Raw genomic sequence first — 17,973 nt, 5'->3', positions numbered from 1 at the left:
ATTTTTTTAATTGGCTTATTGTTTGACCCAGAAATCCCCCTCCCAGAAATTTTTCCTGTAATAACACTTGTAGGAATGCAAGACAATGTGTGTACCAAGAATCCTCAGTACAGCATTGTTTGCAACAGCAGAATAATTGGGCCAGGGGCAGCTTGCCTGCATAATGGGAGAATGTTTAAATAAATGGTGATACATCTTTAGTTACACAATATTTTACAGCCAAAATGATTAACATAGAAGACATATAGGGACTTCCCTGGTGACGCAGTGGTTAAGAATCCGCAAACGCAGGGGACACGGGTTCGATCCCTGGTCCGGGAAGATCCCGCATGCTGCGGAGCAACTAAGCCCGTGCGCCACAGCTACTAAGCCTGCACTCTAGAGCCTGCAAGCCCCAACTACTGAGCCCAAGTGCTGTAACTACTGAAACCCACGCACCTAGAGCCCATGCTCTGCAACAAGAGAAGCCACCACAATGAGAAGCCCACACAACCCAACGAAGAGCAGCCCCAGCTCGCCGCAACTAGAGAAAGCCTGCACGCAGCAACGAAGACCCAACGCAGCCAAAAATAAATTTTTTTAAAAAAAGAAATATAAAGTGGGGAGAAAGAATATAATACATCCAAATTTATGTTTAAAAATAATGTGTAAGTGAACAAAAGTTATGGAAAGATGCACCAAACTTAATGGTTGTTTACTCTGGGGAGGAAGGGATGAAGCAGACTTGCTCTTACACTTTTTGCTCTATACGCTTTTGTGTCATTTGATTTTTTAAAAACTAGACTATTTGTAAATCAGTTTGAAAAAAATATTTTAATTCCAAAATGATACTTACATAGATGTAGATGTAGGCTTGGGGACCTCTGTAAAACCACTTTACCAGATCACTTACTCCCTTGAGATGCTTGTAAAGTCCTTGGTTGCGATTTTGTATACCAAGTCCTACCTGCAGGAGGAGGAGTTTCTTCAAAGGCTGCAGAACAAAGATGGGAAAGCAGGGAGTTGAATAGTTAACTGAAGACATTTTCCTAAAGCCCATGCACTTGAGTTCAATTGGTTTTCCAATAATAGTGTGTATATATGTAGAAATGTATGTGTGTGTTGTTTAGATGATAATTTAGCAGGGAAGAGATGCAAACCCATAATTGTTTCTGCCCTCCTACATGTGAAATAAGGTAAATGAGATGTTAGGACTGGGCCCCAGTAATAGAGAAGGGTGATGTAAAGCACTTATCCAGAGCAGGCACATGGTCTTTCTTTTCAAGCTAAAATAGAATTGTCTGTTTAGAAAGTATTTCAAGGCCCGCCCTCCAGTCTGCTGGAAGGGCACAGGTCTTTATTACCAGAGCCTTGCTGTCTCACTACAGTCTTGGCTTTCAGCTGAATGTGGTCTGTGGAGAAACCACAAACCCTGAAAGAATCCTGCTCTAAGACAAAACAGGCTAGACGGGTACAGTTATCTAATCACAACCAAGTAACAGCAGATAAACCTCCGATTATATTCTGGTAAAGACCCATTGGACTTCAAAGTTGTTTGGAATGGATTGAAGGGTTTTGAACACCTCTTAGGTGTCCTAATTTAAAGCGGCCTGGATTGTGACAATTTATATTCCCAAGAACCCTGGCAAATAGTAAACAAATATCCCTTTAAATAATTCAGGCGTCAAAAGTGCCTAAATACTTAGAAGACAGACGCATAGAGAAAGGTTTGTATCTTACCTTAGAGGTGCTGTGGTAATCCAGCAGTAGTAAAATTGTCTCCCAGTGTCTGGGAGACAGTTCTTACATACCTTAAGATACCAGAAGCAGAAACTGCAAAGACATTGGTAGAAGTCAGCCTACTTAAAAAACTAAACAAACTTTCTTAAAATGTGTCATAATAAAACCTGAAAAGCAAAAGATAATTTGGAAAATTTACAACATAATCAGAGGTCAATATCCTGAATATATAAATCAAAAGGGAAAGATGAATAGCCTGGAGGGATAATTTGTTATTTTTTCTTTTACTGCTCAGCATCCTTTTCCTTCATTAACAGAACTCTTCCTAGTGGAGAACTCATTCCATATGATTTAAGTGAAAACTCCCCACATCTACCCAGTTAGGCTCTTGAATTGGGTCTAGAGTATTGGTCCCGTAACCTATGCACTACAAATGGCAACTTCATATGTAACAAAAAACAGTACCATAAGAATGAAAATGTAAATGAAAACATCAGAAGACAGTCTCCCACCTAACAAATTGGGTGATTTTTTTTCCTTTTTGTGTTTTCCAAACATAATACCCATGATTGGTAAAGGACCGGATTATTAATGCATGCTAAAATCACTAAGTGAAACGTGGTTGCCACAGGGCAAAGCCCGTATTTCTAAGAGTTTTGGTGATCATATCCTCACCAAAGACTCAAAGTTAGCATCACTAACAGGATGATTTTAGGTGTCTCCTGATGTGATGCAACGTGAAATAATACACAGCACCACCTGTGAAAGTTTCTTGCCAAATACAATCAAGCTTCTGCACCTAACCCAGGGACTTCCCTGGCGGTCCAGTGGTGAAGACATAGCCTTCCAATGCAGGGGGTGCAGGTTCGATCCCTGGTTGGGGAGCTAAGATCCCACATGCCTCGCAGCCAAAAACACAAAACATACAACAGAAGCAATATTGTAACAAATTCAATAAAGACTTTAAAGATGGTCCACATCAAAAAAAATCTTTAAAATAAACCTAACCCAGTCTATAGGAAATCTATATAGGAGACACAGATATGAATTCACGGACACTTAGGGAAAAACAGGGCCAACATGTAGGACGTTGTATTACAAAGGTGTGGGGTTTTTTTTGTTCTGGATTAACAGACATGACAACCAAATGTAATGCCTGAAACTTGACTGAGTCCTGGCTCAAAAAAAAAAAAAAAAAAAAAAAAAAAGCTGTAAGACCTCTGGGGGACAATTACAGAAATTCAAATATGAACCAAATATCAGATGTTGAGAAATTTTCTTAGCTGATATAATGGTATTGTGATCCTGCTGGATAATGTCCTAGGAAATGCTTGCTTAAGTCTTTAGGGGTGAAGCATAAATATACACATGCACACATTTACATAAAGAAAATATGGTGAAATACTGTTGAATCTGCCCAACTAGTTTGCTTCAGGGATGGCCATGGGAGCATTCTTTATACTAGCCCCAAATTAGAGATAGTCTCAATGTTTAACAAGGGGGTTGGTTAAATAAACTGGTACAACCATGCAGTGGACAACTACTACTGAAAATGTATGAGACAAGATATGACGAAAGTTTTTGTGAAAAAAATGAAAACCCAGGTTTTATGACCCATGTTTTAAGGCCTAGTTCAAGTGAGAGCTCTTCCCGCAGTCTTCCCTTTAGTCTTAAGCGGGACTAAAACTTTCCCTTTCCTGCACCTGCCATTGCATGCTCACCACTTATTGCTGGCTTGTCAACTCTGTGAGCTTGCCAAGGGTGGGTCCCTGTTTGTTCATTAGGACCGGTATAAGTAGAGGTCAGCGTAATGTAAGGAAGAACAAAAAGAATCAAAGAGGAAGAGGTGGGTAGCAAGATCTTTATCAGTATTCAAAGACTGGAGGGTCACCTGTTGGGATATTGTGGTGCAGTGAGGGGAGGGAGGAAGTCTAAAAAGGCCACCAGTCTTGAGTGTTTATGGCAGAGGCACCATGCTAAGCACACTCTGTACACCATCTAATGTGATCCTCAGCACCTTACTAGGTAGACACCAAAGCTGTAACTGTTTATATAAGAAACCCAGAGAGGTTAAGTAACTTGCCCATGGTCACATAGCAAACCAGAGAGCCAGGATTCAAATTTAGGAAGTCATCTTTCAGCACCTAGAGTATCATTTCTTTTGGAATGGCAAAGGGAAGAGAAACCAGATAGACTTTAGATTTCTTCCCATACCAACATTCTACAAATATGTCTCCCCATACCCAGCAAACAAATTGAAAAGAGGCAAAGTTGGTCACTGTTGCACCTGGCAGTTGATGTTAAGATAAGCAACACTGGTGGTATTAGGCTAATTTGTGATTGAGATCTTTTCTTTTTTTAATTATTTATTTACGGCTGCATTGGGTCTTCGTTGCTACGTGCCAGCTTTCTCTGGTTGCAGAGTGGGGGCTACTCTCCGTTGCAGTGCATGGGCTTCTTCTCATTGCGGTGGCTTCTCTCATTGCGGAGCCCAGGCTCTAGGCACATGGGCTTCAACAGTTGTGGCTCGCGGGCTAGAGCACAGGCTCAGCTGTTGTGCCGCACCGGCTTAGTTGCTTGGTGGCATGTGAGATCTCCCCGGACCAGGGCTCGAACCCATGTCCCCTGCATTGGCAGGCGGATTCTTAACCACTGCACCACCAGTGCAGTGACTGAGATCTTGAAAATAAACTGAACAGAAAGATGAGCTACCCTCTGCCCGCCCCTTTCCCATTTCAACAATAAATACATACTGTGAATAAGGGCAAATTATTCCATATGAGACTCTCCTTGGCTCTAAGTGGTAATTACATATAGCAATTTTAGGAATTACTTTATTCAAGCAAAGTGAAAGCATGGATTCCACGCCAATGATTTCTCTAAATTTTTATTAATTTTTTTTTTTTTTTTTACAGCTCCATCCTCTTGTGAAAAGTAAAGAATTTGAAGACGAACAAGTCAATTACATGGTTTTTTAAACAGCAATTAATCCTTATTACAGAGAACAATAAACAAAAGATCTGTGGCACGGTATCTTTGGAAAGATCTTTTGCAAATTTTTCTTCTAAAAAAAGAAAACTATAATTCTCACAGATCACGTATATCTCTTTCAAAGGACTGTACAAGGCAGCTAAATTTTATTCACAAAAGCCCCTAGTTTCAGTTCCATTGCTGAAGTAGATAAAACACATGGAGTCCCCCTTGTCTGTGTTGCACATCTTTCCACTGAGCGCATCACTGCTTCCCTATCCTACATACAAAACCATTGTGTGGACTAGATAGCTGACACATTATTACACAATAATTAAAGAAAAATTCATATTATTTTAGAGACAGACCAGTGATCTTCATTTATCAACTGGACGATTTATTCTTTTTTAAACAATTTTAATAATACCAAGATTTGACTTTCCTCTAAAGTTATAAGAAAGCAAAAAATATATAATATAATATAATATATAATGGTAATAAATAAAAAAAGGCAACCCTGCTCAGGTATCATCCAAAATATGATCACATTCAGGAGAAGAAAAACAAAAAAAATACCAACACAAGATTTGGGACACACGTGTATAAACACACACACCAACATGAACAGTGTATACCTGGTATCTGAGGAGGGGATGTGCAGTAATTTTAACAATACATGTTGATGGCCTGAACAAAAGGCGAGTACTGCCTTTTGTTCTTAAACAAAAGTTAATTAACAAAAGTTAATACTGCCTGTATTCAGCATCACTTAAACATCTACTTGTAAGCAAAGCAAGTTATCTTCCTTAGGTCAGCCACTGCCTGGTCTGACCAGTGCAGCTCGGCCAGCCTCGCTGTCAGTGGTCTTATTTCTTTGTCCTTCCAGGTCGATATAGCAATATCTAGGCTCCCAGGGAGCTGTAAGTTTCCTTCCTGCCGTCTTGGGTAGAGAAATACAGGTACTTCTCTACCCAGCACAGTACCTGTTGATATCCAACACACCGCGAACAGAAAGAATAGAGTGGCTTTCCCCGGGACAACAGGAAATTTACAGCTACCTTAAGAGAGGTGGCAGATGGGTGCTTGTCAACACCTCATAAATACGAACTAAAGAGCATGGCCAGTGGTCACAATTTGTTCTCGGATTTTCGGTGACTGACACAACTGGACTGGATATTTGAGGTGTGTATGGTGGAAATACCACTTGCAATGTTTGAAGGAAAATCCCCAACACCATGTTTGTTATTCTGCCACTCCACCTCCCACAAACAAAATGACAAAAGTATAGGGAAAAAACCTGCATCCACAAATTCTAAGTAGGACCAAAAACAAAAGAGGCAACCACTAGAGCAAGAGAGAAAGGGACCAAGTACCGCTATAATCCTGACACCCCTCCACAACCACAATGAGGAAATCTCTACATCTGTGTTTCTAAAAGAAGGCCAAATATTCTAGCAAGATTTAAATACTGCTAATCAGTGGTAAAGAGTGTAAGAGATGAGGTGGCAAAGGTTTTCACAGATTTTGTGTAGTGTCTGGGCAAACAAATCCTTAAGAGAAAGTAGAATCTATGTGGGAGGTAGGGAATCAAGCCTTATTTGATTCATTTACCTAAAGATGCACAAATACACCTCAAACTTCATGAAGCAGAAGAGAAAAAGGTGCAAGACCCACCTAACATCTCTTAAAGCCATGGCAAAATGAATACAGCACTATTCCAAAATTAGGTGTGGTCAACAAAGGCACAATAAATATATCCAATTTAGCCAGCCTCTTAGTCTGTGTGTGTGTGTATATGTACACACACATTTCCTTTCATATATCAGAGATAAGAGTTTTATTCATTTTGGAGGGCACAATGGTTTCTTTTTGCTTCTAAAAATTAGTGAACAGGAAATCATAAAAAAAAAAAAAATAGTTAAGCTCCTGATCCTACTAACGTTAATATTTAAGGTACCAATTAAGGCAAGTTTTCAGCCAGAAAGGGGTAGTTTGTTAGCTTCTAAACATCCTGAGATCAGGAATTAAAGGATATAGGACAAGGGAGATAAGTGTGGTCCAATTTGTCTAGGGGAAATAGCTAAACATTTTGGTCAAAACAGATTATAAAATAAAGGTCCTTTTGTTCAAAAAAAAAAAAAAAAAAACCAACAGGCTTTTCCCATTCAGTATTGTGATTAAATCATAGCACCAGCTAAGTCATTCTCCTGTTGTAGTTCTGGTCCTGATAATATGCCAGCTGGACCCTCCCACAGCCGGCATATGAAGGACGTTTTCACATTCTTAACCCAGTGTAATTTGGTAAATTTCAGTGAAGTGTTTTATCATTGTTTATCAGGGCCCTTAGTCTAGCTAAAATCTTAAATTCGGTTATTCACATTTTAATTACCTCCAGGAAGGACAGAAACATTCAACGTTTTTTAAACTAAAACAGTGTTCTTCCATTTCCTAATAAAGATAGACACACACACACACACACACACACACGAAACTGTAGTGCCAAAGGCAAGGTTTTTACACTCCATTTTTACTCAAGATGTTTTGTATTTGTCTCACTGTGAAGTGTGTACTATTACGGTTGTTATAAGAACTTCACATATTCAAAGGCTTTATTTTATAATCTAGTCCTTTCAATTATCTACCTCAGTACAAATTTTGCCTTTGGGAATTTAAGCATGCAGTGGAAAAGTGCAAATGATTTAAAAATCCTTTAGATTTCTATATACAACTGCAACGGTGAAAAGACCTTATGAACCTTAAGGATTCATCAGCCACTACCCTTTTACATACTCTACTTTAAAAGTAGCCATTAAGAATTCTTTTAGGTAAAATGCATTTTGCAGTAAGAATCAGAAATATTCCATGATCAAAACAGTACAAACTGATCTCTGCAAACTCGTTAGTTTTTTAAGGGACAAATAAAATCTTAATATAAAGGTCAGGGAAACAAACACACACACAAAGAATAAGGCCACTGAAAAAGCAATTACCTCTTTTAGAAATGGCTGAGAAATTGCCTTGGAAATGTCTTCAGTCAAGGGGACACTGTGGCTCCTGACAAGACACACACACTCAGCACGGTCTGCATAGATCAGAACCTGTCCTCAAGAACACACTCTTCCAAACTGACAGGTGGCTTGTACTGGGGAGTGATGGGGTGAAGGGAGCAGGAATGGCCAAGGGAGTAAGGGGGGAAAAAGATGTTAAGTAACTACATAAGCCTGCTTCTGGTGTCCTGTCTCCTACATATAAGAGATGGACACACAATGCCACAGCAGACAACCTACCAGGCAATTACTGTTCATTTAACAACAGGCTGCTTTTTAAACAAGTAGTTTAGAAAGGACCATGGCTCTGCTTTAGAACATCAGTAAATGAAATCAGTCCATCAAGATCGCACATCAAGTTCTTATGCTCAGATATTACTACTGTTGTAATTCTCTCGCTTTAACCTAAACATGAAGTAACAGACCTCTGTCCTAGCTAGTGATAACCAAAGAACAGGCTGGATACTGTAAGACACTAAAGGAACAGCTTCACACAAACAATTTATATTGTGAAAAATAAGCATCACTTCCATCCGCTACACATCCCTTTTATATAGTTACCAAGAAAGTTCTTACATTCATCATATGGACCTTAGACCTCTTCATTATAAATAAAGATGGTACTCCCTTCTTCACTAATGAACAGGACAATGTCAAACATGCTTGGTAGGAAACAGCTCGTAGGGGGCGGAAATGGGATGAAGGCAGAAAAATAAACCAGTTGTAGCGTTAACACTCACTCCTCAACTGTAACAGATGTGCAAATTCTACTTCTAAAAGGGATAAGAAGAATTGGCTTCTAAAAATACTGCACTCAAAATAATGCTTCCAATAATAACCCTCAAAGTTTCAATGAAAAAAATCTGTGCTTATATGGATATGTGGGAATTCTGTTTGGGTTTTTTTCCCCCACTTTAGGTCATTCAAAATAAACTTGGTTTAATGTATAGAATCTGGCAATAACAACTTATGGGAAGGCCACAGTTCCTCTTCAATCTAATCACATCTAGTTGATTGAGAACACTCTGGACTGAAGGCATGTGGTGACGTTTTTTTTTTGAAAGTCTAATAAACCACCCCAAATCTCCACAGCCTCTCAGGGAGTTAATTTCCCCTAGACAATCAAGGGCTCTCCAAGTCTAGTTTTGCTATAAATATAAAGTAATTCGTAGCAGAAAAATATAGCCTCTCTAAGAAGTAGATTTCACTTTTCTTTGTTCGCTGACAAAACTCTGAGTTGGTAGACAACGTGAGTTACCACATAACTGGAGACCACAGATCAGCACCTCAAATTCCAGCTCTACTTAAACAAAAATTAAAAAGCACTTCAACCATCTGGTCACGGATAAATGTTGGTTTCCTTCTTCCCCAAAGTAGAAAATGCAGAATACAGTCAATGTGACTGCCTTTCTCTGGAGCAGGGGCTGGGAACGGCAGCGCCCGGTCCTCCGTGGTACATGGAGATGGGGATGCAGATGGGGGTGGAGACGGCTTCCCTGTGCACTGTAGCTCCTCTCTCCCCCAGCCCGACGGGGCCGCCTTCCAGCACAGTAACGGAGAAATCAGAGCTGGGTTGAACGTGCAGTATCCAGGCAATGGGGGGTCGGGGGGTGGGTTGCCTTCAATTTTATAAATTAGGACAATACCTAATATTATCAAAGCCACTGTTCAATGGCAGAAAGTGGGGTACAGTGGAGTCCTTCACAACTTATGTTTTATAGATGACCATTAGAATTTATTAAACAAATATTTCCCCCAAAACTTAAAAGAAAAAAAAAAAAATCACCCACAAAACCCTACACCACAATTCACTGTTTTTTAAAAAAAAAATTCCTTCTAGGAATGAACTAATGTGGCTACTGAGATGATGTGAATTTGCTTCCAGAGTTGAAATTGCTCCTCCTCATTTCATTTGCATCCTGCTGGTTAAAAAAAGACGGAAATGTTTCTAGACCATTCATACGCCCACTCAGGCTACATTGCACTTCTGTCCTTTAGGAAGGAAAGGCAAGATCATCTCTGAGGCCAGCCTCCTCATTTCTGCTTCTACAAAACCATCCTGTCCAACCAATGATTCCATAGTTCTTGAGTTTCAGTGAACAAATATCCTGGCCATCTCATGGTGCTTCTCTTCTCGAGTTTGGTATCCTGATGAGACAAATGTCTGGACTGTTTTGAGGCTTCCAACGTGCAAAAAAGTTCCCAAGGCATCAGATCAACCTGGGCCTCCATTAAGGTGTTTTGGTTACTTGTTTCAGCCGCTGAAAGCCTTGTCTTGTATAGCGCACCAGGTCCATCAGACTGCTGTCAAGGGCCAAGGTGCACACACCTGTGCCGAGCTGAGCAAAGAATTCTGCAAACAAAGCAAGCCCAACATGTAAACACACACAAAATAAACGTGAAAACATAAAAAGGCAAGGCTCCAGAAACTACATTCCCACAGTATTCTGTACGTCATCTAGCAGAGCAAAAAAAGAAAAAAAACCTCACCATCTACTGTAATGGTTTGCTAGCTCTCCACATCCCTCCACTAGTCTAAAAAGGGAGGAACTAAATTTGTTTCAGAGTTGACTCCCTAATGCCTGGCACAGTGGCTGACAGTGGAAAATACTCAATTTATACTTTTGGATCAATGGACACATGAATGAAAATAAACAAATAAAAATACTCAACATGTTTTAAAAAAAAAAGAGCATCATTAGTTTGCTAAGAAAGAAAACAAGGTTTGAAGAGGCTGTGAGAAAAGTAAGTGGCCACAGCCAGCTGGCCGACTTCTTCCCTATAGCCAGGAAAGAGCACGTCAAGGCTTTAATCTAGTATTTACATATAAGCATTTGCTCAGTGGTCACTAGCACTGACACCAAGCAGTTTCTCTAACAGGTGCTTGACCATCTCCTAAACCTTGGATTTCTCCAAGGGCATTCTTCACAAACAAGACCCAAGAATATTTACTAAGCCATATTTCCTATACTGTTGCTAACCATCTTTCTTAACATATACTGAAAACAAGCAATAAATGCAGTATTTTTTAAGGATTATAAAAGTTATATTTATTCACGATGCTACATTTATTGCATTCCCTTAGAAAAATAGAGACTATTTATGTACCCAATTTGCCCATATAAAACTTTATACAAATTATGTGTAGCACATAAAGGCCTCTGGTACAGCTAAAATCCTGACACTACAATTTGGGTAATCCTGCTTCAGGGTCTCCAGTTTATCAAGTCTGTCCACAGAAAATAAAAACGGAAACTACAGTCAGTCTTGCTGCTCACACTTAGAAATTATTTTAAATATAATAAAATAAAATTTTCAATTACCCTAAAACCCAAAAAAGTAAACTGGAAGGGGCTACATTTTGTTACCAATTTCAATTTAACAGTATGACAAATTCACACCTTATTTTGGCTGGGTCTTTTTTTTAAAAAAAAAACATCACCTTAGTTTTGACATTATCTTTCTAAGCTGTGGCTGCTTCAGAAGGTAATTTGTCAAAAATATCTACCAAGCAATTTTAATAATCATAATATTCCTTTTACAAAATGGTACAATAACACCTTAAGAAACCAGAAAATACTAAATGTCTTTGGCTATATAACTAAAAGGCCATTCTTCCAAACAGAATAGGGCATATTCACCTCAGAACCAACTACAGAAAGCATAACAGAAATATGCACAGAATTTAATGAGACTTTGTCTTCCTTTTTTTCTCATTCTACCCATATAATAAGCAAGGAGAATGCAATTTACATAATCTTCCCAGATGAGACTCAACAGCACTTCAAAGATACCCAAACTTCTGCAAAGGCAAAGTGAATTAAAACAATTACACAACTAAGGGAAGACTAAAGGGACAAACATTAATTGCAATTTTCTTTTAACTTGTTGGCTTTCTTTTAACTTGTTGGCTTTCTTTTAAGCCTTACAAGTGCAGAAATTATAGCTGATAAACAAAAGTCACAAGCCTCACAAATGGAACTATAATATAAAAATAAATCAAATGAAACATTTATTAATAAATGAAGCCTATTTTATTACTTCAAGTGTTAATGATAAAAAAAATTTCCGCACAGCTGTTGCATTTAAGAAAGTGAAATTACATACTATATTTCTAGCTTGGTAAACAGATGAACCTGATGTCTTTGAATGACATAACAATTGAGCATTGTACAGTACATCTTTCTGAAGACCCGTAAATTAGAGAACTACTGGCTTAAAGTTAGTGATTATGAAACAAATAAGTATTCGTAGTTTCAGCTGCTTTTTTCTTCCTCAGCCATCAGGTGCTCCATCCATTTTACATGTCTGGGTTGAAGAATAAATGCAGTATTTTAGGTTATGCTACTTCCCATCTCAAATGTGTTGTGCCTGGGGACAGCCAATGACTCTCCACCTGCATTTGCTTAGCCCTTTTGCTAGCACTTCAGTTCAGGGTGAAATAATGATATCATAACTTCCAAAGGGGCAACGCGCTAAAGCCACTTCTGATTTAATTTTGCTAAGATCTAGTCACAGAAATCTATCTCCATGCCACAGAGCTCAAGAAAGAATTGTGACAGCATGGAGAAAATGTGAGAAGAGTAAACAGCTGCATACTTCCTTTTCTTCAAAACACTGAACAGATGGTGGGAATGTGAGTTGGTGCAGCCACGATGGAAAACAGTATGGAGGTTCCTCAGAAAGCTAAAAATAGAACTACCATATGATCCAGCAATCCCACTCCTGGGCACATATCCGGACAAAACTTTAACTCAAAAAGATACATGCACCCCTATGTTCACAGCAGCACTATTCACAACAGCCATGACATGGAAACAACCTAAATGTCCACTGACAGGTGAACGGATAAAGATGTGGAACATATATACAATGGAATACTATTCAGCCACGAAAAAGAATGAAATAATGCCATTTGCAGCAACATGGATGGACTTAGAAATTATCATACTAAGTGAAGTAAGGTCAGACAGAGAAAGACAAACACTATATGATATCACTTATATGTGGAATCTAAAATGTGGAACAAATGGACCTATCTACAAACCAAAACAGACTTGTGGTTGCCAAGGGGTAGGGGAGGCGGGAGAGGGATGGACTGGGAGTTTGGGGTTAGTCGATGCAAACTATTACATATAGAATGGATACACAACAGGGTCCTACTGTATAGCACAGGGAACTATATTCAATATCCTGTGATAAACCATAATGGAAAAGAATATGAAAAAGAATGTATTTATGTGTGTAACTGAATCACTTTGCTGCACAGCAGAAATTAACACAACATTGTAAATCAACTATAATTTTAAAAAAGAAAAAAAAAAAGGCCAAAACACTGAACAGAAAATACAATGTTATTCCCCTCCCAATCCCCATGGCGCAGTAATAACCACGACAGAGCCATTTACCTTTATTCTTCCTGGTAAGGACCTCAGCCTGTTCCCAAAGATCAAAGGCGGTAAGGACATGGGAAGTAATGGTGACATAGGAAGATGTCATGTTTTGGATGGTGACTGGAGTGCTGATGGTGGCGGGCATCCCCCCGCTCCCCACACTGCCAGCACTTGACTGGGATCCTATGGAGCTGGCTGGAGAAGGCATTGGAGAGAGGGGGGATGGTGTGCCTGTGCTTCTGGAAGGTGGAAGAAAAGAGAACTGGTTAGTCACCTGAACTCCCAGATCACAGATCTCCTGTTTCTGGAACTGCAGTCCAAGTCACAAGGCTTTAGCGTGTACTTGCCAAAATGACAATCACTTCTAAAATCACTTCTACAAGGTCAGAGAGGCACCGCACCCTTCACCTTCAGTATTCCGGAAATTTATTTCATAAAACACAGTGGGATGGGGCCCTCCAAATGGAAAAAGTAACTGGAGAGACGTAAGGTGTACTTCACTGGACATAGAATCAGGTGGGCAAATCTGTATTCCAAGTGTATTTCCCAGGCCCTTTACATATTTTACTCCCTTGCCTGGAATCCCTTCTCTCCCCAACCCCTATTCCAACTTCTCCTAGGAAGACAATACTTCCCCTGAGAAATAGTCCTCATCTCCGATATATTCATTCTCTCATCCACTCAATACACATCACTGAGCTCCTACTCTGCACGTAGCTCTCCTCCAGACACTGGGGATACAGCACAGCTTCCTTTCTGTCACCACTTGAACTCGTCTCTTTGCATTTATCACACCTCATTATACTTTTCTGTCTATTCCTTTTCCTGCCTCACAAGCACCTCGCAGGCAGGGACCATCTCTTCCTAATCTCTGCATTTCTAGCCCTTAGCACAGGAGGTGCTCTGGATAAACACCTGCTGAGCCCGTAACTGACTGAACAGAGGGCAGCCCATGAGGAGACTGGGCATCAGGGGACTCACACTGTGCTCTGTGTTCTCCTGCTGACTGTCTACCTACACCTGCAAGTTCACAAGTGCCTTGATACGGATCAAACGAGAAACACAAGTGAAGTCACTCAGTCGTTAAAAAAGTGATGGATATGACATGGAAAGATGGGTCAGCAGCAGTGGCCTCATCACGTAGTTATATCTGCCCTTGGGCTTCATGAACTCTAATGGATCCTAAGCATCCCCAGCATAAAGTTGATTTTGAAGAACTAGAGCAGAAGCTCCCCGAGGGCAGCAATTCCTGTCTGCTTTGTTTACTGCTACTTCCCTGCGCCTAAAGCAAGGTTTGGTACAAGGAAGGTGCTAGACAAATGGTGAAGGAGTGATCTAAAATCATGTGACTGACAACCTATTAACTTAGAATAATATCTCAGAGGTAGGAGTCATGAAAATTTTCAGAGGTAAAGAAGTTGCTTCTCAATCAGGACTTTCTTTTTTTAAGAGAGGCCATATGGGAATCTCTTCTTTTGAATGTGCTGGAAATGGGGCAATCTTCTAGGTGATGTTCTTAAAATAGCAAAACCCGTCAGAACTGGGAGCTTTTCAAGGAATACGACTAAATTAAAAAAAAAAAAAAAAATACTAGGCAAGTACCAAAGGGAAGAAAATTCTATCTTCATCTTAAAAACAAGGACTCTGTTTTTCGACAGCTTATGGAACAAATGAGCAAAAAGTGGGGGGAGAAATTTAGCTAGAGATAGCTGTTTTGATTCTTAATATCCCTGTTACAGACCCTGGAGAAGGGAGGAGGGAATTGGTTCCGGAAAGTTCTCGTTTACTGAAATGCTAAGACAGCGTGCTGCATAGAAGGAGAAAGGACCTTGGCTCTGGTTCCGCTGGCTCCCTCTGTTTTAACATTGTTGGGCATATCCAAATATCCTCAAAGCTCTAAACTCTGGACCCTAGATTCTCTGTAGTTATCTTTTTAATTTATGTTGCCCAACCAGCAAACACCCTGATTTCTAACTATTCCTCAAAAAGGTAGAAATGTGCTAATGATTTCAGGTGAATGAGCAAATCAGCACATAGATGTAAACAATTTTTGAAACAAAGTCACAGCAAGAGGTAAAGAAAGAAAGAACTTAATTTTGGAAGCTATTTAAATTAGACTGATCATTACCTTGCAATGCATGGAGAAGGTGCCTGGGCAACTTTGGAAGAAGTCTTGAAGAAGTGTTCATTAAGAGTACGGGAATACTTTATTGCTATATCTTTTTTACAACGAAACATAGCCATGTTCAAAATGGACTGGCAACGCATGCTGTGAACATAAACATAAGTTGAAGTGAAGCATTAGCTCCGATTCATGAGTATCACACTACTACAGAGAGCAAGCCACCTAACCTTTTCCCTAATGTTCACCCTAATGAACATACTGGGTTTTCCTCAGCGACGCGAGAAAGTATATCGAGAATCTCACTGCACTGTTCACACTAACGTCAGAAGTAAATACTGGTGAAACAACACAAATATACAAGGATATAATTTAAGTCACAAGACCAAAGTCATCAGTAAAATGACGGGGTTGTAAAATGGCAGTAGATGCCATTTCATAATAATTAACCATCAGTGGGATTAACCCCTTGACCACACATCCTACCACTTTCTGGTAGTGATTCGCTTTTCATGATCATTTTCACTTTAAGCAAACAGATATGCAAAAGCAGGTGTACTTTGCTATTTAGACAAATAAAAAAATACACACCATAAAACAGCAAATATTTTCTCCTGTGTTGGTGTTGTGGCATCCGAGAAGGATTTTAATGACATTATGAATCTATAGGAAAATACAAATGTACATCAGGTTAAAAAAAGGCAGTCTGAAAATCCCAGACACAAAGATATCTTATTATGTTTGTCTTGGTTTTATATTGATTTTTCCTGAAGATGTGAAGACATGACAGCAACGCAGAAGAAAAATGAGGCTTTGGAGCAACAATTCAGGCCATTCAGAAAATTAGGCGAGGACACGCCTTTTCTCTGACCTGTCCACCTGCTTGAACCCAAGTAGACTTGTATCCTTACTGAGTCCCCTCCTGAAATGCAGGTAATAAACAAAGACGAGAGCTTCAGCTGAGATGAGAGGGCATCTGATAAGAAAGTAAAACTGGAAAAACCAACCCTCTCCCTGAAGGGTTTGGCATTTCACCGTGCACGTGGCAAAATGATGCAGACCAACCCAGTTGTTCTGCTCTAGCACTTCATCTGGAATACATTTTTAGTTCATGACCAAAAAAAAAAAAAAAAAGTTTCTGGATCAGTAACTTTTTTAAAGACTCCCCTTTGTTAAGCTGTCTTCAGACCAAAGTTCAAATGGATTAAAGCAATAAAGGTAAGGACAGAGAAGTACTTAAAAGGAAGGCAAAATGAGTCTGCACTTACTTGATGAGGTCTAGGGTTTCTGCATAGATGGAGCAAGCTGACTTGGACGCTGGGCTTTCCAATTCCATGGCAATGCCACACTCAATAAAGGACAAGGCAGCTTCCAGGTACTTAAAAGCCTTCCCAACCTTGTCCGTCTGTGGGCGAAGAACAGGGTCACTGTTAAGCCTAACACGGACTTTTACTTAGTTTCTCACATACATTCTTTACAGAAACTTCCCTCCACTGTCCTAATTTAACTATGGCTAGAGAGAAGTGTGAGAACAAACAAACTCAATATAATAACCAAAGCCCGTCAGCTCTGACCTACTGAGAATTTTCTTTTACTAAAAATTCAGTAGGAAAGAAACAACAATCTTGTAATAAGACTAGACTCTCAAAACCTTATTAAAGTACATATTCAAACTAAGGCACTCAGTACATGGTCCCCTTGTTACTAGTGTGCAATATGATTTTCCTGGCAAAAAGGTTATTCTACACAACTAGAATAATGCAGACACAGTTTCTTTGTACGATTTGAAGTTTATCTTACAATAAGTAAAAAATGTTATGGTTTACAAGCATCTTAGACTTCATGTCAAACAATCATCTTTTTATGTATTTTAGAGCCCAACAGGTCATCTCCTCTGGGAGCCTGGGTTAAGGGCACAAGGCTATCCCCTGGGCCAACAGGGATAAAATTTCAGAGTCCCTTAACAGGAATGTAGAAATATGAATGCAATCAGATACTGGTGGTCATCTAACCCCGAATACATATTTTGTCACTTACGCTCTTCTCGCTTGGTGGAATTCAGCCAACTTGACTGAGACTGTGCCGAGTATCACTACATATGAGACGTCATGTGCAGCACACATTGTAAGAGCAACTGATCAACACGACATTTGCAAGGTTGTAGTTTCTGCTAATGTCTCTACTTTGATATGTTCAAAAAGAATGAATGAAAACCATAAAGGTGCAAGTGGAGTGTAAGGTGATGGTGACACATCAGCAAAGAAAGAAGGTTTGGCAAAGAAAGATGGCTACTAATTTTAATTTTTAAAAATAACTTGAGGGACTTCCCTGGCAGTCCAGTGGTTAAGACTCCGTGCTCCCAATGCAGGGGGCATGGGTTCGATCCCTGGTCGGGGAACTAAGATCCCATACACCATGCGGCATGGCCAAAACAAAAAAAACTTGCTTTAAAAATATTTTTTCTAGGGCCTTCCCTGGTGGCGCAGTGGTTGAGAGTCCGCCTGCCGATGCGGGGGACACGGGTTCGTGCCTCGGTCTGGGAAGATCCCACATGCCACGAAGCGGCTGGGCCCACGGGCCATGGCCGCTGAGCCTGTGTGTCTGGAGTCTGTGCTCCGCAACGGGAGAGGACCGCGTACCGCAAAAAAAAAAAAAAAAAAAAATTTCTAGAGAACCCAGGGTCAGAAAATTAGTGACAGAAAGAATAAAAATCAATCAGCAT

The 17,973-nt window shown here is 39.8% G+C and overlaps 1 protein-coding gene across 10 annotated transcripts in view; it reads right to left on the bottom strand.

Moving 5' to 3' along the window:
• Positions 1–4,590: 4,590 nt before the first annotated feature.
• AFF1 (AF4/FMR2 family member 1) overlaps positions 4,591–17,973 on the bottom strand; it is a 206,485-nt gene continuing 193,102 nt past the window's right edge. For 9 of the 10 annotated variants that reach the window (XM_032631940.1, XM_032631944.1, XM_032631942.1 and 6 more), the window contains 5 exons: positions 16,520–16,656; positions 15,843–15,914; positions 15,258–15,398; positions 13,145–13,368; positions 4,591–10,089 (listed from right to left, as the gene is read on the bottom strand). In XM_032631940.1, the coding sequence (XP_032487831.1) occupies positions 9,968–10,089; positions 13,145–13,368; positions 15,258–15,398; positions 15,843–15,914; positions 16,520–16,656 (696 nt within the window). In that variant the 3' untranslated portion in view covers positions 4,591–9,967. The remainder of the gene's footprint in view (positions 10,090–13,144; positions 13,369–15,257; positions 15,399–15,842; positions 15,915–16,519; positions 16,657–17,973) is intronic. The other variant, XM_032631949.1, reaches the window with a different exon arrangement.

This window comes from Phocoena sinus, chromosome 5, assembly GCF_008692025.1.
Source record: "Phocoena sinus isolate mPhoSin1 chromosome 5, mPhoSin1.pri, whole genome shotgun sequence".
NCBI lineage: Eukaryota > Metazoa > Chordata > Mammalia > Artiodactyla > Phocoenidae > Phocoena > Phocoena sinus.
The sequence above is the reverse complement of the archived record's forward strand: the minus strand, read 5'-3'. Positions and strand labels throughout refer to the sequence as shown.